At 40.8% G+C, this 24,366-nt stretch overlaps 1 protein-coding gene across 1 annotated transcript; it reads left to right on the top strand.

The window, feature by feature from the left end:
• The first annotated feature begins 377 nt into the window (after positions 1–377).
• LOC139726778 (protein FAM184A-like) lies at positions 378–24,366 on the top strand. Its single transcript, XM_071637769.1, has 16 exons — positions 378–518; positions 2,135–2,998; positions 7,996–8,116; positions 8,696–8,877; positions 9,476–9,682; positions 9,974–10,258; positions 11,011–11,132; positions 12,052–12,202; positions 13,070–13,282; positions 13,931–14,084; positions 14,626–14,753; positions 16,259–16,443; positions 17,195–17,341; positions 17,783–17,900; positions 22,245–22,355; positions 24,103–24,366. The coding sequence occupies exons 1-16, from the start codon at positions 378–380 to the stop codon at positions 24,364–24,366; spliced, it is 3,393 nt and encodes a 1,130-aa protein (XP_071493870.1).

The following is a 24,366-nucleotide window of genomic DNA, read 5'->3' as shown; positions in this document are numbered from 1 at the left end:
TGTGTATTAGACATGAACTCCTGCCTTCATCGGTGATTCACCTGCCTGCACTCCCACTACACACGGTGTATTGGCATAGCAACAGTACACAACCTGCTGACCGAACTACATGTGATGGAGTGGCCACTAACGGCGAACATCATGTAGTGCATTCTGTCATCAATGATTTCTAATGATAATTGATACCATAAATTGTCTAAGTCAATGAATACAGTAAAACATACTCTGGGATTGTTCGTAAGGTAATTTAATCATCCATTTTATTCATCATTTTGGTTTGTCACTGTTGTAATGGGAAACTCTAAACACTTCAGAAGTTTTGTAGTATCATTCCGCCACAAAAACATCGAATCTTCGATGAGTTGAGCGCAGCTATCATGGCGGCCAAGATGTCGTCGCAAAATTTCTTCCAGCAACAGAGCAAATACGGGGCTGGCCCATCCAATGGGCCGGCTCCCGTTGATGTTAGCCCAGAACTTCACTTGAAGATGTCCAAGAAAATTGCCCAGCTTACAAAGGTGAGTATCGTAAGATAAAAGAAGAAGAAATGCTTTCCGAAAAAGAGGGATACTCAAACCATCCCGTTATCGTGAGCAATGTTTAGTCCCATACGTCGATATTGGTGCATGTGTCTGAGTGGGTACGCCCTACTGTCCTGTGTGCTAGTTTTACTTTTATGACTGCGCTGCTCGATTCACAGACAGCTAGCCTACAGTACAACACTACTACAAGTACTAGTACAAGGTAAAACAAAGCAAAACCACACACACTCGAGAATTGCGTCTGTGCGACATGGATCTGGATTTTGATCTTGATAAGTTGTTAAAGCTAAAATATGAAAATGTCTTCCGAACGAAAACATTTCTAAACAGAGGCTTATGCAGCCTTTGCAGAACATTGTCGTGTCTGAAGTGCAACATATTGCCAATCAATATGCATTAGAACTAGATTGACATAGACTAGAAATGTCTGTTTTCAAATTTCATGTCAATTTTGCTCTTTTTTTTTTTGGGGGGGGGGGTTAAAATTTGTGTGGTTAATTGTCAAAGTGAACTGAAATAAACATTCAGATTCTAACGTAGTTTAATAGCCTTTAAGCTGACAGACATTTTAAGAATTTTGGAACTAGATTTTCTAACCCCCCTCTAACCCTGATTCTATACTCAAAACATATGGTCAACAGTGTGTATCACATGTTCTACATTAATTGTATGGACCTACATACAGGTGGGCATACTGCCCCACTCACTGGCAATTCAGCATGTAAACAACAACAAGCATGACATGGATGTGTGCGTATTTTTCTGTTACTTAGTATAGATTCTAATTTAGGTTAATAGTCTACCGTATGATATTCGTTCCAGTGATACAATCTGTATTTTTAAACGGAATATAAGAAGATATGATATGTTTTGAGGCTGCATTTTAAATATACATATTTTTTTGTTGTTATTATACATACAGTAATATTCATATCACGAATGATTGTTTGCATACTCTGGCAGAAAATTCAATTCATCTACGCACATTTTCCATGCTTTTGAAGTGAATAGGAATACTTATACTTTTTATGTTGAGTATTTTTATTTTTATTCTTGTTTGTTTGTTGTATACAGTTATTTATGTAAGTTGTATTTATTGTTTTACCCTGTAAATCATTGTATTTTTACGTGGACCCCTTTGAAAATCAGTTTTGTGCTGAAAGGGCTATCCACCCTGTGAATGGAAATAAATTAATTAATAAAATTTTCTAGAAGAAGAGTTTTTAAAAGATCTGGTGCAAAAATTCTTTACATCCTTCAATCATGTTCACAATGCAAGTTTAATTGTAGCCATAACATCTGATCAAAGAAAGCTGAGCATAAGTTTTTCAGTACAGTTGTACCCACTTCATACAGAGATGTGTATCAAGCTGAAAATATGAAATCTTTTACCATTGAAAACTCCAATATGAACATGTTTTTTTTTTACATATCCTTGCCCAGCAGACTGAAGCAATAAGTGATATCACCCTTGTGGATGCTTAGGAAGTTTGGATCAGATGTGTAAAATTGCAAATTTATAATTATTGTTGTTAACTGGTACACAAGTTCCTTCATATGTGCAATATTTCCACTTATTTCTCATGCTGCAGGTGATCTATGCACTGAACACAAAGAATGATGAGCATGAAGCTATGGTACAAAGCTTGAAGGAAGCACACGAGGAAGAACTCCAGCAGCTCATGGGAGAGACCAAGCAAAAGATGATGCTGTATCAGAGCAAGCTAGGCAAGGAGACAGAACTCCAACAGCGGGTGAACAAACTCGAGGCCGAGGCCTCCGACTTTGAGAGGCAGAAGCGAGAGGCCGGCGCAGAGTTCAGCGAGTTCAAGCGGAAGTCGGAGGTCAAGGAGGGCAACCTCAGGGCTGAGCACTCCCAGAAGTTGTTGTCCCTATCGCAGGACCTCCTTGCTGTCAAGCGGGATTTCGAGGACAGGCTAAAGCAGTTTGACGATGTGAAAGCGAGATTGGAGCGTGAGAAACATGGAGCGTTGGAGGACCTGAAATCAAAGCACAGGGATGAATTGGAGGCATTGCAACAAGCCCAAAATGCCCAGAAAATGGGACAGTCAAGTGAACTGGAGGAGATCAACATGAAACATGCTGCAGATATATCGAGATTAAAAGAGGAATGTGAGGCTGTTAACGAGCAGAAGACTCAGTTAGTAGAAGACTATGAAGGAAAGCTGGAAAAGCTGAAAGCGTTTCATGAACGGGAGATCAGCGCTCTCAGGGAAAATGAGCTCCAGAAGCAGGGGATGGAATGGAAGGAGAAGGAGGAGGCGCTGAGGAGAACTTTTGCACAAAAGGAGCACAGTCTGAATTCAAAGGTCCAAGAACTCACTGCAGAACTTGCCGTTTCTGAGGAAGACCTTGCTAAATACAAGGACCTCCTTACCAAGGCAGAGGCGGCTCTGGAGAGCCGGGAGGGAGATGCCAGTAACCTGGGCCAACAGGTAACATTCTGTCATTACCCTTTACCTGCCTATAGATTGTATACAAATTGTAACAAGCAATTACTTGATAGTCAAAATTACCAAATTGCAAATGTAGGGTGTAAATTGTAAACTTCTATTACCATTCTATGATTGTGGTTGATTAATGTTTGTCAGTTTGTCTGCACTCCTCTTCTTCCATCCCCTCCCCCCTCCCCCCCCCCCCCCAAAAAAAAAGGCACACTGGAAGAAGTCACAAAGTATTTATATTATATTGACTGTGATTACTGCACCTTATTGTATTTCTAGAAAATAATGTATGGCACTAGAATAATTGAGATTTAGGGTTAAATACAAATTGTAGATAGTGCCTGGATTCTTTATTCTTTCTTGATTAATTACAAATTGTTTGACTTATCCAACAAATTCATTTCCATCTATGACACATTTGATGTTCATTTGTTACTCTTAATTTCAACGCTGTAAATACCATGCTTTTCTAACAACTCATGAGCAGCTGCATTAGCTTAAAGTCAGCTACGTTTAAGACATCTATATATGCAAAGATGAGAGTGGTTATTGGCCCCTTCTGGCAAGATGTTTCCATGTTTATGTTTTTGTTTTTTCATAGATCTGTTTGCTCTAATTTCTACAAGTTCCTTGGAATTTGAGTGAAAACATTTTACTGGTCCAATATTAAAATGTACAAACAGTACAAGTTACTGATCAGTTAAATTTCTAAATCAGTACAAATTTCATGTCTGCCATTCAAATATATCCTACATGTACACTGTAGAACCGTGTCTGTAAAAATGATAGAATGTTCCAGCCTTTAAAGCTATTTACAGGTACTTCACAGCATTCATTGAAAAATATGGCACACACACTCAAAGAACAAGAACAGCAGCAGCGGCAGCAACAGCAACAACAACAACAACAACAACAACAACAACCAACACACACACACACACACACACACACACACACACACACACACAAATTAACAGCACATTTTTTTCCTTTTGATGAGTTGTGACAAAAGTTTGATACAAGCTTTGGTACAGTACCTGCTATTCCACACCATTGTCAGACACATGAAATGTGTTAAAAGTGAATACCTAGCAAGCAAGTGACATGAAGTGGATACAGCTTCAAGAATGTACCACACCCTGATTCAGAGCTTCCCTCAGTGCTGCATAGCTATGCTTAGTCTCCTCCTAAAGAGTCCAAATTCTCACCCTGTAATTCATTTGGATTGTTTGTACTGTACTTTTGTTGTTAATGTTGTAGTATGGTGTTGTTTATCTCTTTATTTTGTTGTGCATTTTTTTATTCAGGGAGAGGGTCGTTTGTGTTTTTGTTTTGTCAGTTTGAATGAAGAAGCATTGGACCATGCAGGGAAAGTAGCCCCTTCTCCTTTCCTGAGCTGGAGAAAAAAAAACAAAAACATAAAAACCTAAAAACCTAAAAACAAAACATCAAAAGCACACACACACACACACACATGCACACACACACTTGAAATCAGGAACACAAGTCTCCAGCACATGCACAGCATACCAGCTTGCAAGTTGCAGATCTGCAGAGATGATGTAGAGTCTGTGAATAATGTGCATGGCTTCTAAAGTGAGCCAGATCCGATTAGCAATCTTATTAACCCATTCAACCAGCATTAGTTCTGCAAGGCAATTTATTACGCCTCATGCTTGTAAAGAGCAACCTTGATGCCTGTAATAACATGCACAGCATGTACAGTGTATGTGTGGAACTTGCAGTAGTCACATTTGTATGATATATGAAAGTAAAACTTGTTTAGATACCATAACACTTTTAAATAGAATTCAGAAGTGCAAATATATTGTCACTGAAGACAATAATTCATTTGTAAAACACAGAAATTTGTTGATGGTTTCTTTTATGAGTCATTGCGATCACATGCTATGCACAATCAGTCTCAATTCTGACTCAAGCCGCTACAACACTGTCAATTGCTCACACACAAGCATGTAAAAGACAGCAAGGAAGAGTGCTCTTTGCATGTGCATGTTTTTTTTTTTCTTTGTAGCTTTGTAAAAAGTCAAATCCTTTCAAGAGCTGAAATTGAACAAGGACATGTACTTTGACTGCAATACATTTTCAGATTACAACACATACAGGGTTCCTTCAAGACAAACAGTTATTTGACAGATTAGTTTATTGACCAGAGCATTGATAAAAAAAAAAGTAATTGAGCAGTTTAGGTTCAAGGTTGCATAGGCACATCTCAGTAGCCCTCTGTGCCATTTGCCAACAACCCCTCCCAATCAAAGATCATACTTGTAAGAACATGGCCTTGTGTCAGCAGGGGGTCAAATCTCAGGTTGAACACAGAATATTTTTAGAGGAATCAAAATGCTCTTGATTTTTTTTTTTTTTTTTTTTTTGCTTAAAAAATACACAGTCATCTTTGTGGTTAAGTCACAATTTAAGTAAAACAGATTTATAAATCAGAAAGATAATGTCAACATGTTTCTTAATCTAGGGAGACAGTTTTATAGAGCAGTCACTTGAGGTTAGTGGTAATAAGTCCAGTGAGCTAGTGTTGAAACTGCACTGAGTTTGATGAAGACCCGACACTGCTGCGTTCACATGCAAGCCACTCCTTCTATAACTTTTATGCATTGGATTGAATCAGCTTTCACTTATTTTTTGGTTATGTGAGGATTTGTGATGTTAAATGAAAAAAAAAAGCTTTGTTGTTTGTGAATATAAATTGAGTATTTGTCGCCACTCTTGACCAGAGTGTCAATGTGCCACAGCTGACATACTGTACGTCGCTTGTAAAAACATGTACTGGATTCTGAAACAGAGGCTAATCTTTGCTTGCAGTTACTGAACATCTTGTGCAGTAGACATGCAGATCAAAATATTTAATCTAGTAGTTTTGCTTGTTTTATTAAAGTTACTGGTACTTGAAAGTGAAATGGGCATTTACAATGCATGTTACTCTGAATGGAAAATTTTTGTTTGAATTTGATATCACTTCTTTTGCAATGAAATGAGATTACTTTCAATGGGTCTCTCCAGTGCTTAGTGTCAGTATTCAGGGGTGCACACTAACCCATTTTTTATAACTGGTCCGACTTGTCTGTTGGACCAGTAGGTACCAAGTCGTTCTATTTTTTACTGGTCCGAAAGTGATTTTTACTGGTCAGGGACCGTCAGACCAGTGCCAGTGTGCAGCATTGCATGAAATTCGACTTGATTCTGATATCGCAAATACAGCTGTATATTGATTTGACATCGGGAAGGCTTCCAAAATAGGGCTTCCGCTGTGATTACTAGCTAGCAGTTTTATTGACTACATTGATTGACTGCATCTAAAGGGGGCTGTCTATTGTAAATGGCAGTTGATGGGTGGCTCATAATTTATATGCCCTCTATCATCTAGGGATGTGTATTTGGTTGTATCGTTGATATCAATGTCATCTCGCAGTTGTAAAAAACAAAACAAAACAGAAGAGAAATAACAAAAAGCAAATGTGGGGAATAACGTCTCTTGCCACTACTTTATGATATAGGGCTCTGAAATGTTCCTCCAATTCTACACGTACCAGTCATGCAGTGCTGCTGCATGGTCAATCCGAGGCTGCCTGTGTTTGTGAGATGTAGAGAATCTATTTGTGGGCTAGTTTTTAAGTAGATGCAAAGCATTCCTTTGTAGAAAAGGTAGTCTTCATTTCCCTTCAATGGAACTAAATCCCAGTACCCTGTACAAGATATTATGACCTGACATTTCTAGGGTTGACGGAACGTGCTAAGCTCCTTGTATGGTTCCAGTGAGCCGTAGCAGTCTCCAGAATACCATTTTTTTCACACCGGAACTGAAAGGTTTTCTGATGACCACCTTTTCATGGATGTTACATAACTTAGGGGAGGATTATACCCTCTCTTGGGAGTCAGGCCTCTGGAACCAGGGATAAGCCACAGCCCAAAACCTTGCATGTCATTCTTATGGGGATATTTTGGTATACGTGCCTTAGCACGGCTGACGCCTTTTTTATCCCCAAGATGAACATTGGAAGCTGGTACCACAGCATTCCTCTCTAAATGTCCTTAAGTTATCATCAGTGTTCTTATTTTTCTTTTTCTTTTTCACTGAAGTGGTTGTTTAAAATCAGGTACAGTTGTATTTTATTAGCATAGAACTTAGACTAAACTTTTGGTATCAAATTTCCTGATGATAGAATGATGGGAAGTTGAATTAATTTTTTTTTTTTTAATGTGACTGCTTAATTTGTGCTCCAGTCACCCTTCAAATAAGGTGTAGGTACTTTTGAGGAATACAAGACACATTTGAAGTTTACATTTAAAGTGATACTCTAACCATGAGATGAAAGATATGTATATATACCAAGACAGCAATTAACCAGTAATGACTTTGGCACATACACTGTAAAGGGTTCATAGAGCCATTTTGTTTAAATTCTGAGACTCATCATGATTTGCATTTGAGAAAGTGCAAAGTAAAAGCCTAGATATGTACCAAAGAGACATCCCAAACAAGCCTCTTCTTCATTTGAATATTTTTTTTTTCTCAGTTGCATGTACGTTATAGTATATTATCAAAATTATCTCTGTATAATTAGTAGAAATATCCTGTCATTTTAAGACTGTGAAAAAAAGTTTATACAACAAAATGCATGAGTTGATATGTTTGTGTGTTATGTTTTTCTATATTTTTTGCATGCATGGTATGTACTTTCTGCATTTTGATTTTTTTCTTTCTCTCCAATATAGGTTAAAAAGATTTTTTTTTTTTCAAAAATCCTTTGCTATAGGCTATCACATAACACCATGTGATGCTTATAGTGAGCTCTGGTTCCACTCACACTTCTGATTGTGCACATTTTGCTATTTTTCAACCAATAATCCCAGTTGACATTATAGTTTCTGCATCATGTCTATGTCTCAGTTAACCCTGTATTAATCATAATCCTCATCATCTCTTGTCTCTTTCTGACACTCACTTTTTATAGCTCCTTGCTGCCAGAAAGGAAGCTAGCAGCGCAATGACTCGCTTGAAAGAGGTCGAAGGCGAGCTGGCGGCATCGCGACAGAGATGCGAAGATCAGGCGTCGGAAATGGTGAAGAAATCAAGTAGGTTTGCTCCTTTGTTGTTTGCTTTCCCAGTTTCCATTGATATGACCAGGCAGAAGTATGTGCCGATCTACAGAAAGAGCATCCCATCGGGGAAAATAAGTCATTTCAAACTCTGGCGCTAATCGCTCACGCACAGATTTAACAGTCATGTGAAAAGGGATTGCTATTTTATGTTTATTTGTATTTTTGTAAGTGTGTGTGCGTTTTATGTGGGTTGGTGTATATGTTTTATATACTTGTTTTGTACATTTTTACATTCAAGTAGAATGTATATCAATGAATAAAATGAAAATTTTAAAAAAGTGCTGGGGAAAAAAATTTAGTTATCCCATGTTGCTTTCAAAATTATCTGTCCTTTAGTACATTGTAGTATGTTGATGTATAAGATCAGTAATCTGCAACCAAAAATGAGTGCAATGATAATATCTTCTCCTGACTGTATGTCAGGATTTATGTTTTCTGTTGTGAATCAAAACAACAAGAATGACAAATCATGTACTAATAAGTCCATGTCAGAATCTAATTTTTTTTTTTTTTTTACTATTATTATTTTCTTTTTTTGTCTTCTTTGACCAGGTTTGATTGGCACACTGGAGGCAACACAACTCAGCAATGCGGCCACCATCAAGGACCTGGAGTCCGACCTGTCCCGGCTGCAGGACAAGGTACAGTGGTTGGAGAAGGAGAGGGCTTCGCTGGAGTCCAGCAAGCAGTCTCTCAGTCAGCAACAGACCAACCAGCTGCAGTCACTGGAGAAGGTATGGTGGGGTGCAGTGGTGGTGATGATGGTGGTAGTGATGATGGTATTGTTGGGAGGCGGGGGGAGAGGGGAGGGAAACCACCAAACTTCAGGCTCAATTTCACAAGTTACTGTAGTCTCCGCATACTTGGGTACTGAGAAAAAATATATTAACGTAAGGGTGGAAAAAGCAAAACTATGATAAGTGCCTCATGATCACCTATTGCAAACTGAAGTGCGTTTTACATGTGTGTCCAGTATCAAAGCATAACATAACTGATCAGTTTTATTAATCTGAAGTGATATATTACTTTAATATAAAACCATGCTGTAATGGTATTACAAGGTGTAAAAAAAGAAATGAGGAGATTATTAACATTTATTCATATACAAATAAGATATGAACTTTCATTTCATTTACTTTTATAATAATTCATTTTCAACTGAAAAAAAGAAATAAATGTACAAAGCATATCATGCTAATACAAAATAACAATATACGTATTCTGAATGTCAAAATATCAAACACAATATGATAGCTTGTAAAGCCAGGATGCGTCATGTGTAATTAAATTATTACTTTTTGATAGCAAATTATCTATTTGTTTGTCTGGTAGGCTCTTGAAGACCTGTCCATCGAAAAGCAGGTTCAGAAGGAGCGCTATGAGAGGGAGCTGGAGGCTGCCAAGAGTCGGGGCTCGGAGGACATCGCCAGGTTGGAGAAGGAGCACGGCAGCAAGGCGGAGGAGATGCTCCTCGCTCACAGAGCGGAGCTGGAGAAACAACAGAGGGAGGCTGCTGAGGAGCTGGCAAAGCTGAAACAGGTGAGAGAGAGAAAGATAGATAGATAGATAGACAGATAGATAGATAGATAGATAGATAGATAGATAGATAGATAGATAGTTCTTATATTCTGTTCGTATTTTCTGTTCAGTCTTAGTTGTTTATACATATATGTGACAATTATATGATATACTCATCTTGAATGTTTGTGTAATTGATACAAAGTCTGCTGGAAAGCTTGTTTAACAATTTGATGGCAGCAAGAATCCTTCAAAATGTGACCACTGCTTTCGCTCTTCTTCTTCTTCCATTCCTTCTGTGCATGCATCCAGGAGCTGGAGCAGCAGCTGGAGTCCACCCGGAGCCAGCTGACCCAGGAGCGGGACTCCCTGCAGACCCGGCTGACCCACCAGGAGGCCGAGCTCAGCGCCAAGCTGAAGCGCGCAGAGTCGGAGGCCCGGCGGCTGCAGGGCATCCTGGACGAGAACGAGCGCGGCCTGGGCTCGGCCAACACCCGCATCGGGTCCCTGCAGCAGACCAACGCCCAGCTGCTGGAGGACCTGGAGAAGGCTCAGAAGGATGGGAGGGAAGCCAGCAGCCAGGCCTCATCTTTCAAGGTCAGACACGCTTGGCTGCACACTAACTCATTTTTTTTTTTCTACTGGTCCTGCCTGTTCTTGTCGGACCAGTAGATACCCACTTTTTCCATAAGATTTCTGTAATTCACTGTAAATGTAAAATTTACTGGTCCAGTTCTTTTTTTCAACTAGCCCCAACAATTTTTTTTTTTCTGACAAGTCACATAGGACCAGTAAATTTTGCAATTCCTGAAATGTTACTGGCCCGACAGTGATTTTTACGGGCCTGTGACTGTTGGACCAGTGACAGTGTTTAAGTGCTGCACTACCTATAGAGGATGAACAATACAATAACATAACATGGTGAGTAAGCACTCTAGTACCTACTCATATTATATACTCTCTTTCAGTCTATTGAAGGTGAATTTGCATGAAGGACTTGATTTCAGATAAATATGAATTATATTGGAACATTATGTTTAGATTCTATAGTAATATTTTAAGCTCATATTTTAGCCCAGATTGGCCCAATGAGGTTTTTTGTAAATGTTGATCCTGAAGTAGTGAATGCATCTAGGAAGTGCTAGGGAGGGATTTTGTCCACTTCAGTCATCAGCCTGACTTTTTTCCCCTCTCTGATGGTCTCGTTTGAATTCATGTAAGAATATTGTAGAGCTGCTGAAGCAAATTACGATTAAATGTTGAATGCACCATTTGAAAGATGATTTGAAAAAGATGAAATATTCGATATCTGATACAGTGTTCATCTTGTGTCCAAACTTTATATGTAGACGGAGCTGGAGAAGCTGAAGCACACCCATGCCACCAAGATGGCAGAGTCCAGGGAGGAGCTGAAGACCAAGCTAGACCAACTGTCCAAAGATCTGGACTCCAGATGGACGGAGACTCTCAGGTGAGACTACATCAGCCCGGTGGTCAGCTTCAGCCTCTAGAGTTCACTGAGGGGACTGTGATACCTTGGAGAACATTAAACGAGATGTTCTTTGCCCGTAACAAGACGTTTTTTGCCCCTTAATGAGATTTGTGTCCCACTTTATGTGATGTGTTTCCTCTCTTTCTGAAATTTACATCACTTTCGGCTTATGGCCGATGCACAGTGAGCAGATTTTGTCCTTCACTGTTGTGATCTGTAGCAGTGAGAGCACACCATAAAATGTAAACTTCACCAGTACAACCATCATTGTTCCATTGACAAGCCAGGAGGTTTATTGACCGATTCGGGTTCGTTGAGGGCAGCAGACATTTCATGGCACTGGGCGCAGCCATAGTGGGTGTCTCAGCCGACCCCCCCTGCTCTCCTCCACCCCGGGCAACATGTTTATCACGCACTTGTAACAAAGGTTCGCGCACTAAGCAAGCATTCGCGCACTCAGTACGAGACGCCCATTGGCTAAAGCAGTTTTTCATTCTGCGCGCGTGCTAATGTAGGGAGAGGGGTGGGGAGTGGGAAGGGGGGGTCGGCTGAGACACCCACTATGGCTGCGCCCAGTGCCAAAAATACACATAACGCGTCACAGAATCGGTCAATAGGAAATGGGACTTGTTGGATACTGATATTAAATATTGCAGCTGCTGGAACTGTACAATACTTGTAAAGGGATCCAAGAGCATTGATGACAAAGAAGGAATCATGCTTAAGTGTTGATTATGTTACCATTAATTAATCATCTTATGAAAAACTACAGGAAAGCTAAAAGTTTACTTTAGGAGGCAGCAATCTGCATCTGGTGATGGTGTATCTTTAAAAACATCAGCTGTATATAAAATGAAGTCACTCATGAGACCGGTCTGCTGCTCATTCCCCCCTGCAGAAAAGAGTGCGAGAAACTGAGAAGCGAGTTAACCGAACAGCATGACGAGGACAAACAGAGCGCCCTCAAACAGCTGACTAGCCTCAAGAACCAGGAGTTGGATGCCAGCAAACAAGGCTGGCAGAAGAAGGTCACCGAACTCCTGCAGGAGGTAACAACTCTAAACGTCTTTATTTTCACATGATTAAATTTGTGCACTGAGGGGCTCAGAAGAACATATCCATGAGTATTTGAATTCACCCTGTACAATACACATAATACACAAAAAGAGGCAGAATTTTATGTGCCATTTACATGCATGAAAATTGATGTACTGCCCAATTGCCCTAGAATGTAATACATGAATTTAAGTTACAAGTAGTGTTTGTAAAGGGAACAGAGTCATACCAATGTCTGCCAAGTTTTCCAGTAACATAGGGCTATGAAGTATTGCTAGGCCCGTGGCAGGGATAACAATCGGCCATGCAGTGCAGGGCTGTACTGTTGGCATACTAGTATTAGCACACATACACACACCCACACACACATGCTACAACTGTAGTATTATCTGTAGTATCAGCTGATGATGTCCACTATTCAACATGTTATAATAAAGTGTGCCTAGAAAATCATGAGGTTGCTTTTGTGGGGTTTAGAATTTGTGCTAGCCCAAATTAGCGTGAAATTCATCAAAATTAGTGGAATGCATACATTTCTGTACTTACCATACTTAATTTGTAACATGGAAATGATAGCACACTGGATGTTCAAAGTGTGGAGCCATGGTTGTATCATGTTGCTGTTGATTTTTAGAGCCTGTGTGGGGGAGAAGTAAGGGCAAATTAGAAAGAAATTGAAAAGACTTTGAGTCCAATCCACATATAGGTAGGAGTACTGATGCTGCTGTAATGCTTATTATGTACTGTGATATTAAAGTGGAAGGTGAAACTGGGATATGCACATCTATATTCCTCATTTCTATGGTAACAAAGCATGATATTTTTCAAGAAAACAAAACGCCACAAATCTCTTTCGTCAGATCTCGAGCCTGAAGGAGCGGCTGACGAGTAAATCGGAGCGGTCACTGGAGGAGATGGCCGCGCTGCAGCGCAAGGCTGACCAAGAGATCAACCGGCTCAAGTTCGAGATGGCCACTGCGGCCGAGGGCCACTCCCAAGTCCTGTCGGACCTGAAAGAGACACAGGAAAAGGAACGCGAGAGGACATTGGCCGAACACCGGAAGGCACTTGAGGTACAGCACCCATTCTCTACTCTACACAACAAACACACATTTGTAGTGTGAAACTATTACTGCCTGATCAGACCTTCATCACGTAGGCCCATGTCTCACTTCACATGTGCTCTGTGCTCATGTTAACATGTCATGCAAATCAGGAATTCACTGTACTGTAAAAGTGGTTTCTTTCGCGGTGGTTTTATTTTCGCGCTTTTCGCGCTTTGAGGTTGAACCGCGAATTTAACATCACGCGAAAATGTTTTGAACTCGTCGCTTGTTACAACGCTATCATTACCGACCGCGAATTTAAACACACGCGAAAAAGTCGGCACCGATGGAAACCGCGAAAGTTTCTGTACGCAAAAGAAACTTACAAGTATGTACTGCACAAGTAGCAGTGCAATGGTGTATATGAGCCATTCTTGATTAAGTGTGCAGTAGGAATGGACTTGCTAGATCTTGCCAATTTTTTGAGGATACACTTGCTTTGTGTATACATAGCTGATTGATTATCTAAAAGTATGTATATATTTTTGTATGTGTATTCTATTTCTCTTTCTCGTGCATTGCAAAACAAGTTGAATGATATCACAGCATGCAGTAACTGAGTATGTAAATCATGATGCTGTGGTGTTAAAGGGAAGGTATTACCATCTCCTGCAGGACTTAGAGAGTACACTGAAGGCCAAGTACAAGTCCAGCACCGACTCTGAGCTTGAAGCCCACCAAGAGGCCCTCAAAAAGCTCAGGACCGAACTGGACCAGACTCGGCTCCAGGAACTGGACATGCAGTCCACAGAACACAGGAAGGCTATCGGTACGAGCGCCCCCATAGTACATTTTGTTGTTGTTGTTGTCGATGTTGTTGTTTGTGGCAGTCTTAGTAAGAGAGGCTTGGCAGATTTCCTGCAATCAAACCTGCTGTAGATTTTTAACTTGAATGTAGCAGCCTAGTCACATAACATCACAAGTTTTTAATTTTTTTTATCAGTGATATTAGAGATGCTGGCAATAGGGGATTTATGTAGTCTGGTGTTATCTTATGTTTATTGATATTGTTTACTTATTGACATGAGCATCATAATGATGCTTTTGCTGTTATTATTGCTGTCATTATTGTTGCTTCTAGTACTACTTTGTTTTGTTGTTATTGTTTTTATCATTATCATCATTGTTGCTTTCTTTGTTAGTAATAAGTTTCAGAATTGTCGATGTTAGTGATAACGATGAGCATTACTCTTCTTTGTGTTGCCACCATCTTTATTATGCGCGAGGAGCTACTAGTATGTTAAACATATTATGCATGAGATATTTAATGGAACTTTTAAAGAAAGGCTGCCTTTTCCTTTGACCTGCAGAGAGGCTACGCCTGGAGCTGACCCAGCGGCAATCTGCAGAGCTTGACCAGCTGACCAGGGCCCACCGCACCCAGATGACCGCTGCTAAAATGGAGCTGGACAGAGCCATTGAACTCAAGGAGAGACAGGTAAGGGTGTCCAGTGGAAGCAGCAAACTACTGTAAAAGTGGAAATTTTTGTGGGATGGAAATTTCTGTGCATTTCGCACAACATGAAGCTACTGCGAAAGTGAAAGTATGCAGATTGTTTGCATGTTATATTATGTTGTATTCTATATATCTAATTTCAAGATAGGTATATTGAAGGGGTATAATTGCTATGCTCTATGTGGTTTTCTTTATGTTTGCTATTCTTACTGACAGCGTGAGTGAATTTACTGTTGTGATGTGGACCAGTTACTTTTCAACAAAGCATGTGCTGCCAAAATCCGTAACCAGTGTGGCACTGGTGAGCCACTTGAATTGCTTGCTCAATTGTTGTAACTGTCTGCGAAATTAAAAAGACACTTCATTCATATTAGCCAGGCCTAGCGCGAGGAAATCACTTGCATGAAAATGTCCATTTTTACAGTACCACATGGTCTGCTTCGTAGATATTCGCTGATCTGGTACTCTAATGTGACAGTGTATGTAACATTTGTAATGATGTGAGAGTACCATGTCGACAGCAGCTAAATGGTCTCTGAGGCAGTGTCATCTGCAAGGACCCATGTGCAATTTTCATCAGATGACCTGTATTGCATTGGTATTAGGGAGCTTTAGATTTTAGACGCGCGGACGTTCAAAGGAAAAAAACATGTTCTGAGCTTGCGCAGTAGCGCGCGTAAAGTCAATCTATTTTTAGCTTGCGTCGCCTGAGTTGTTTACTACGCGTACTGGGCTATTTTCACGTCCGCACAGTTTGCGACGTAGAGAGCTACTTCATGCACCGATCATATGGGGGCGCGATTTTATTTTTTATACGTTGCGTCCCAGCGTAATCTAAAGCTACTTTTCCACACGACGCAGGGAGAGGAGAACGTCCAGCGCAAGCGTCGTCTCAAACGTCCGCGCGTCAAAATCTAAAGCTCCCTATTATTTCAGTCTAGTGGTTTATGCTGAGCATATTCAACTTGATACTCAAGGCACCATATATGAGCTTAAAGGCAAAGCACAGTGCCAATTTTTTTGCTCTACAATGGAGACATATGCATAAGAAACGTGTGAAATAACATTGTGATAATAGGTGCACCAGAAGTATTGCACTCTCAGAGCATACCTGATTGTGGTTCCTATATGATGTTGTATGATCGATTACATCAATTACATTTATTGGGCCATAGCAGTATCCATTGCGACTGAGTGAATCACACGCAGCTAACCAGCTGCATGTGATTTGATATTACTGCGAGGGAACGACTTGATTGTCAGGTACTAGTGACATTCTACCTACCCACTGCTTGCATATGGTCAAAATTATTTTACATTTTTGATCTCATTATCCTGGCACATTGCATCAGCTGGACATTCCCAAGTTTCTTGGTAGAACCTGTCAATTTATTTCAAGCAAATTCCAAATGGTGGCACATGAATTTTAGCCCTCTAGCTTTAACTTGCTAAAACCCTCTGGACGATGTGTCTAATCCCATGACCAGGAGCGAGATCATGAACTGCGTAGCCAGGAGTTGAAGGAGGACCTGCACCACCGGGACCGTCACATCGGGACCCTGGACCAGGAGGTCAAGGATCTCAGGGGGGAGCTGGACAAGCTGAAGGGGGAGATTGACTTCAAGGCTCAGGAGGTGCAGAAGATCAAGTCCGAAGCGGTCACACATCTCAGGTAAGTGTGGCAATCATTTTTTTTTTCTTTCTTTTTCTTTTTAGGGGGATCTTTCTTTCTTTCTTTGAGGTGGGGGTGGGGATAGGGGAAGGTGTTTCCTGTGTTCCTCTGATTACTTGATTGTTCCTTATAACACTCTGTAGCAAGTGATCAATCAACTTCTTCAGGGCTTTTTATCTACTCTCATACTGATTCTATCTCATATGTCGGGAGCGTCCAATGAATTTTAGAATCCTCTCTTTCTGGGGTGATAGGGGATGGTTGATAAAGGATGCTCCTTTCAATGAAGTCATGTGTGATGGAGAAAAAAAAAAAAACAGTATTGCTGATCAATATGCCCCCTTGATGCACTGTTTTGAGATGAATGTAATAAATGTCACTCAGAACTTGTATCATATGCAATTTATGTAGTAAAACTTTATTATATTTTCATCTAGTTTGAGTGTGTATGTTGCTCAGAACTTGTATTGTAAGTGAATGAAATTACTAAAACGTAGTTATAATTTCGAGAAGGACAAGTGCTCAAAACTTTTTTTTTGCACTTTGGCTACATATTGATTAGGTTTTGGTGTACAGATATGAAAATCATGTTTTATTGATGTACAGTTAGCTTGTTTTAAAATACACCCTGATATAACAGAGGAAACCTGTGCACAAATGCATATTGACCTGTGCATGAGGAGAGAATGTGCATGAAAGTAAACTTGGAAACAAAAGACTAGATATTGCGACATATCACCAAAATTTGCAGGAAGCGAGAGCAGGCGCTGCAGAAGGCCCACCAAGACAACTTAGACAAAGCTGCAGCTGAGCACCTGAGGGAGACCCAGGCCATGCTGGGGGAATTCAACAAGGCCCAGGACCTACTCAAGGACAAGATTTCAGCGCTGCAAATCATGTGAGTTTACACTCACCTGGCATTGTGAGCTAGTAAAAACACTTGTATTCGTTGGACTAACAGCATTGTATACACTGCTCCCACACAGGTAGTGCCACGGCAGAATGTGTTAGTAGCTGGACGTAACACCTGTTACTCCCATATTTATAAAATGGTGTTGGGTTTAAATTGAAATTGGATAGTTGGGTAGGCACAAAAAGTTTGTTCACCCTTGTCACAGCATAAAAGACAGTGATGCCTATGCTTGGCTAACTCTCTTTAGGGAAAAGCAGAAGTAATTGACCCCTTGGGCCCAACTGCTTACTCAGTGCCATCCTGTTCGCAACCAATATATCAGTTCTGGTTGTTTTTTCCGTCTTAAGGGATGTCTTCAGTTACTTTGGCAGATCTATACCAAGACAGACCCTTAACCCCCTTCCCATCATGCTATGCTACACGCAGGTTGGAGGAGGCGGAGGAGCGCTACCAGTCACGGGACTCGAGGCCGGAGGACCTCCAGCAGATCAGCAGACTCAAGGATATGATAGCAGACAAGGAGCAGGCCATCAAGAAGCTCATTGTGAGTAGCAAGCTCTCCCTCTTCCTGTCCAGACCGTATCACTTGCCCCCACCCCCCCCCCCCCCCCCATGTGATGTGTGTGCGGTAAAACCAGAAACATTCTCGGCACAAAACTTTCGTGAATTTGAACTGACGGCCATTTTCGCAGCATGAAACTTTTGTGAATTTGCAACTAGCATTTAATGCATTGTGCAGACAAAAATGTTTTTCTCTCTTTTTGTCTTTATTGAAACGTGTATATACAATGTTTATAAACATACCAAAGATTACATTACCAAACACGTATACTCCTACCAATCACAAAGCATATTAACAAAAGTACATCTTGTAAATTTGTCTAGGAGCTGTTATTAGACAAACATTTTTGTGTGCATTTTGCTTTTGCGAATCTTGGCTCCTCGCAAAAATTCCCGAAAGTTTCATGCACGCAAAAATTTCTGGTTTCTGGTTTTACAGTATTCAGTGTGATAATCCTGGATGCCTGATTCATGTGTTACACAGAGTGGTTTGAGACTGCAAAATTTCATGTTTTTAATCAAGTTTTCTGTATGCATTTCTGGTTGTGTCCAGAGTTACAAACCATTCAAAAAACATTCAGACACCTGAACACAAAGTCTCCTGTCAGATCACTCAGCTGCTAACAATGTTCCCATACAACAGCAGTAGCGAGCTTGAGATCTGCGACATGAACACTAAGACAATGCAGCCTCCTGGGTTGAATAATGGAAACAGCTGCCTCGTGCAAGTGCAGAACACCATTTTTAGACTAATAGTGTCGCCTCTAGCGTTTGCGTTGCAGATATAAAGCTCACTAGTGTCACACATTCTATGGCCTTAAACTTACATGCAAGAGTAATGGACATGATATGTGCACACATTTTGGAAACTTGACTCTAGTTTACTTTTAGACCTACTAAAATAACTTCTGCAGCATTTGACATCTTTCTGAGTATGTTTAAAAACAAAAGCTTCTGTGAACGTGAAACCCCGTTTGGACGTTGGTGTAGTATAGAATAGAACTGCAAATGAGGTGGGATCCAGGAGCCACGACATAAGACTATCAGATTATTCTGAGCAAGGAGATGGTGCCAAGACACAAGGGGTGGAGATATATAAGGACAACCGTAAAGATGGCTGTGTTGGGTTGTGTAAATGTGGTGCTCCACCCTCGCTGGCACAGTTGCAGGGCGGTCGTGTGGACAAGTTTGGGTTGAGAAATTCTTAATTAATGTGGCCTCTAGCTACCCCATATGTACGCTGTAACATCTTTCGTGAGCTAGTCTCAGCATTTGAAACCTATGACCATCCGATCCTTAAATATGTCCACCTCTCTTCTTTGGGTTCTTGACAATTTAGCCATTCTGTGAGGAGATGACGTCTTCACTCAAGAGGCAAGATCTGCTCGGTTATTTTGTAACTTTGCCAGTAATCATATAACACCGATAATAGACATATATATAATGTAACATGTTCATATCAAAAATACACACCCTATGGGATATCTATGGAGTCTGTATGACATATTATCTCAATTCTATTTAATTCTGGTACTGCCTCTTGGTCCTGGGGATCTAATCATAAGTAGGATCCTTTGTGTTTACTTCTATATACTCACAGCATATAACTTTCTATGGTAGAGCACTCCTGTATAAAGATGTGGGGGAATGACACATCACAGCATTTGTATCGCAAATGATGACCCTTAGGGTTCCCTGTACACAACAATGTATTAATACCATGATGTAACTTTAACCCGTATATCGGCTGGTCACGTAATGCAGTTTATAAGCTGTTGGTGTTGGAGGCTATTTTGCGCACGTTTACTCAACTGAGCTCTGTCAATGTCAATTTGATGTCACTAGCACGTATGAGAAGATAGTATGGAGAACTATATATCCATTGAAAGAAAAGGAAAAGATCTTATATAGTTCGAAATCATCATCCTCTATGAATTATGTGAAGTCACATAACATAGATATTTACATATGAAATACACGATTATGAATAATCATATTGCTCATTCAAAAGAAACCACTTATGAACATATAAATAGTCTTTATACGAAAAGGTAATCATCATTTTTACAATTGTCACTATGTTTGCTTTCCATTGGTATATTGATTAGAGGGTATAAAGCTTACAAGATGAAGAAATGTTGAAGGGAAACAGATAGAAAGATGTGGACTAGTATGGTCTAACTATGGATAGGACTACAGTCAAGTATGTACACATACAGCATTGTTCTATCTTATGTAGATGTAGACCTATTCTGTTAGCTGTCAACTTCAAAAGTGAATGCCAATCCAAATCACTGATCTGTGTAATGAGAGGAAGTGAGGCAAGGGAATGGGATGTTAGGTCATAGTTCATGGGCTATGAAAAGCTCTATATATGACGTCATCATCCTAGTCATTTCTGCTACGGGTTATCCGTACATCAGGGCTTGCAACGTTTGCGCAAATGACGGGATATCTCGTAGATCAGCAGATATGGGTTAACTGACATGTAATGTACTCTTACCATAACTGTTACCCCGTTTATACTAAGGAAAAAGCGGATTCTGAAACCCCCTGTAGCCGCTTCGAGCAGGCTTTCAGCTCAGTATAAACAGACAGAATTCAGAAAAGGCGATCCGGTCGGGTCGGGTCCGGTCGGGTTCTGAAACCTCCTACGGGGGGAGGTTTCAGAACCCGCTATAGCAGGCTCGAGGAGGCTCGACAGCAGTATAAACGCTAGGGGGTTCGAAAAGCCGCTTTTTTGCCGACCCGGAAGTTATCACTGGAGGTCATCGCGCGTTCATGATGTAAACAAGCAACTGCACCGGATCGAGAACCCACGTTGTTATAAATTCGCGCTCAGCAGTCACGTTTCCGCGCGAAAGTGATGCCACGAAAGCGCGCGCCGGTTTTCGGAGGGGAATTCGGTTACCATAGGAACGGAAGCCGTGACCCTGCTAAGACCCGCTCGGGCCTGCTTTCGCTCGCGCAGTATAAACAGACGAGAGCCCGCTTTTTCGTAGCGGGTTTTCGAACCTCCTCGAGGCGGCTCGAAAACCCGCTCGCAGTATAAACGGGGTATGTGAGACTCACAATTTATATTACACGAAATTAACTTTGTCATAAAGCGATGATAAGAACTGGGATATATGTTAACCCGTTCAGGACGAGTCCCAAGTATACTCGGGCAGATGTCTAAGGGAAGTGCGTGTTGTAGCAAAATCAAACCGTCCTCAGCGGGTTAAAGAGAAGCACAAGATCTCCTGATATGGGCATCGGCCATTGGTCCCCATTAATTGCAGGCATTGATCATTCTTTGTCTACGGAGTCAAAATGTCACTCTCACAACTTTAACGCTGGCACATGCGTCCCTGTGAACACACTCCAGATGGGAATGTAAGCTAGAACAAGTTTTGTGTTTTGAGGTAGCTGCCAGCAGCTGTGAATTATTAACTTGCTATAGTGATTGCAAACATTTTAGATGATTTATCATTCTCCTGCCATTATGAACTCCATGAAGAACATGTTCCGAAAAGTTATAGAAAAACGTCAGTCCCTCCTCATTTCAACCAAAGAATAGACAGATCTCATCCATCTTTATTTCTTCAGTTGCTGTGAATTATCTCAGGTCCCATTCATTACTGGTCTCACCCATTTGCATGCCCAGATGATAATGACTTGTTTGTGGTATAGCTCCATTGTAATACAAAGTAACGAAAGACTGTTCATATATCATTTATAGAATTTCTTAACATGTGCTAACTCCAGGTTGAAATGTACCATACCTCCATATTTCTCCTTGTATTGAACACTAAAACTCCAGTATCAGTTATAATCATAACAGTATCATTTTTATTTTAATCTGCCTTTCAGCAAGACAGGATAAGGCATATAGTTGTAGTTTAGATGTAAATATAGTGTTTCTCAGAAGTATAAATTCAGGAGTGTAGAGTCATGTGAAGTGTAGATTGTAGCAGCTTGATATTGTAACGCGTAAAAGCATTCAGTGGTCAGACAATGATTGTTAATTCACAATCCCCCCCCCCCCCCCCCCTTGATATGAGCTTTGCACTACAAGCAAATGTATTTGATTATTGCACAGTGGTGCAACTGACCAACAACACACCTGATATCTGTGTGTTTATGCAATTTACCAAATGCCCTCATGCTGCACAGATGGTTTGGTTGGTAATAACACTAAGAGCATTCGCAATGCAACACATCTCTGAGATTAATACTTCTATTGCCGCCGAACTCCTTTCATTTAAGTTATTTGTTTTTGTTTTTGTCTGCCTCTTTGTTTGTTGATTATCCAATCTCTGCCTTTTTTTTTCTATTTCTTTCTCAGGATGACAAACGGTTCTTCCAAATGGAACTCATTAACCGAGAAACCAACTTCAACAAAGTGTTCAATGCAAACCCAAACATTGGAGTGCTGAACCCCCTGGCAGCTGGAAAGGTGAGGAGACATATTATGTAATGTTCACCAAATCTTTTGCCCTTCTGGCCCCGTCTTATAAAGCCTTCAAATCAATCACAAGTCCCCAAATCAATCGCAACTTGCATCGAAGCTCTCAATAAACTTGTGATTGATTTCTATCACAAGTCTTTATAAGACAGGCCCCTGGGAGCTATTACATAAGATGTGTGTATGTCATGAGAATTATTCATTGCATTATTGTAAGGCTGAAATGAAGAACATAAACACATAGATAGAGATGTCCTGGTATGCTAGATCTATTCATTTCTTCAGCAAAGTATTTCTGGTCGTCTGGCACAAGAACACTACAGCATCATTGTGTAAACAATAACACTGAACATTGAATAGACATACTTCCAAATGCAAAGTGGTGTATCTTCAATAGTTATAGCTTCAATATACTTTTATAGCTTCAATGTTCTTTAATTATTTGCTCATGCTCTGTGATTCTTTTCCCCTTCATCATGAAGAAGACGTAGCTACATTGAGTGCTAGGCTACCATGATAGGGAATATAATTCTGCTATGTAGAATGTACAGTTCGACCTCGATTATCCGCCCTCCTTTTATCCGGAAATGTCTATTATCCGGACGCGTTCACGCAGTGGAGGACTTTTTTTTTCATCCAAAAATTGCGAAAAAACAGTGACTTTACACTCAATTAAAATTTCTACAAAACTCACACGATTTACCTACATTATTCCCGACAGAACTAACATAAATTCACACCACATTATCATCGTAAAAGTATGCAGTCATGATCTATAGATTCATCATAAGAACCACCGTTGTGGGGTACGCTACCTGCCTAGCTGCCAGTGCTCTGGGACGGCAGCTTGGACGGCAGCTATATACATTAACATTGTGTTTCCCATATTCGGCCAATTCGCTTATCCGGATGAGCGCTGGTCCCGAAATGGCCGGATAATCGAGGTCGAGCTGTCTTGTGACAGCTAAATACTTGGTTCCATTCCTCAGAACCAGTACGTCTTCATGGTTTGGGATCACCCTTTCCAAATGTCTGTGGTCCTTGCAACCTGTCAGATTTTGTGTGTGGAAGTGAAGCTCATTTTATCTGATTGAAATTGTCACAATAGTGAGAAAAAAATAATGATTCAAGAGCAAACATAGCATGTATTGTTGTTGTTTTTTTTGTGTGTGTGCACATTTGCTTCTGTCCGTACCGGTTGCTCCTGTTACAACAAACATGGTTATAACGAAATGTTGTTCCAATGAAGTAAAGATGTAGGTCCCAAAATTAGCATCATTACAAATATATGGTGCAAAGTTCCCTTCAGTTGTAACAAATTTTGATATAACAAAGTAAAGAAAACCACCAGTCCGAAGTACTTTGTTATAACTGGAGTTGCCTGTGTTGTAATTATTGCCCATCAACTTGTGAGCAGGGAGACCCCTCTTCCGTGGATATGTGTAGTGTATACACAAAGAATCAAGTTTACCCGTAGCTGTGGATTTCCGGCATTCATGTAATCCCACTCTGTGCTCATGCTGCGCCCTTTGCTGCAATTTTTTCTTGGTACAACTTTGTGCTTTGCATAGATTCGTGTTCTCCTTCTTCTCTTTCTATTTGTGTGGGGCTACGTGAAGGTAATTCCCTGATGCACCGTGAACATGTAAGGAGGTGGAGTTGCCACATATATGCTCTGATTTCACCCATAGTTTTATTACAACCTCCTTTCCCCTTCTATGCCACCATTTCACAGAAGAAGCGAGGGAGTGCAGGCAGTACGGGTAGTGACGACGCCCAGCGCTATGTAAGCGCTCCCAACCTCAACTCCCCCGGCGGCATGAAAGGGTTTGGACTAACGGGCACCTCGTCCACTGGCAGCAGCCCCGGGGCCAACGCCCGTCTGGACCCCCTGCCGGACTCGCCCATCCACGACATCCAGCTGAACCCCAAGAGACCCCTCCAGGACGCGGCCCTTCTCCCGCCCCGACCGCCACGCACCAAAAAGTTCATAAATACCTGA

Source organism: Diadema antillarum, unplaced genomic scaffold, assembly GCF_040938485.1.
Source record: "Diadema antillarum isolate AM-2024a unplaced genomic scaffold, OU_Dant_1.0 seq00000098_RagTag, whole genome shotgun sequence".
Lineage (NCBI taxonomy): Eukaryota > Metazoa > Echinodermata > Echinoidea > Diadematoida > Diadematidae > Diadema > Diadema antillarum.
Note: the sequence above shows the minus strand (reverse complement) of the source record. Positions and strands in the feature narration are given on the sequence as shown.

Excerpts from the sequence above, each read along its gene's own strand:
- LOC139726778 (XM_071637769.1), top strand. The coding sequence starts at position 378 with ATGGCGGCCAAGATGTCGTCGCAAAATTTCTTCCAGCAACAGAGCAAA. Across the intron at positions 9,683-9,973 it reads AGCTGGCAAAGCTGAAACAG|GAGCTGGAGCAGCAGCTGGA; the intron begins GTGAGAGAGAGA and ends GCATGCATCCAG. Across the intron at positions 16,444-17,194 it reads GAAGCGGTCACACATCTCAG|GAAGCGAGAGCAGGCGCTGC; the intron begins GTAAGTGTGGCA and ends CAAAATTTGCAG.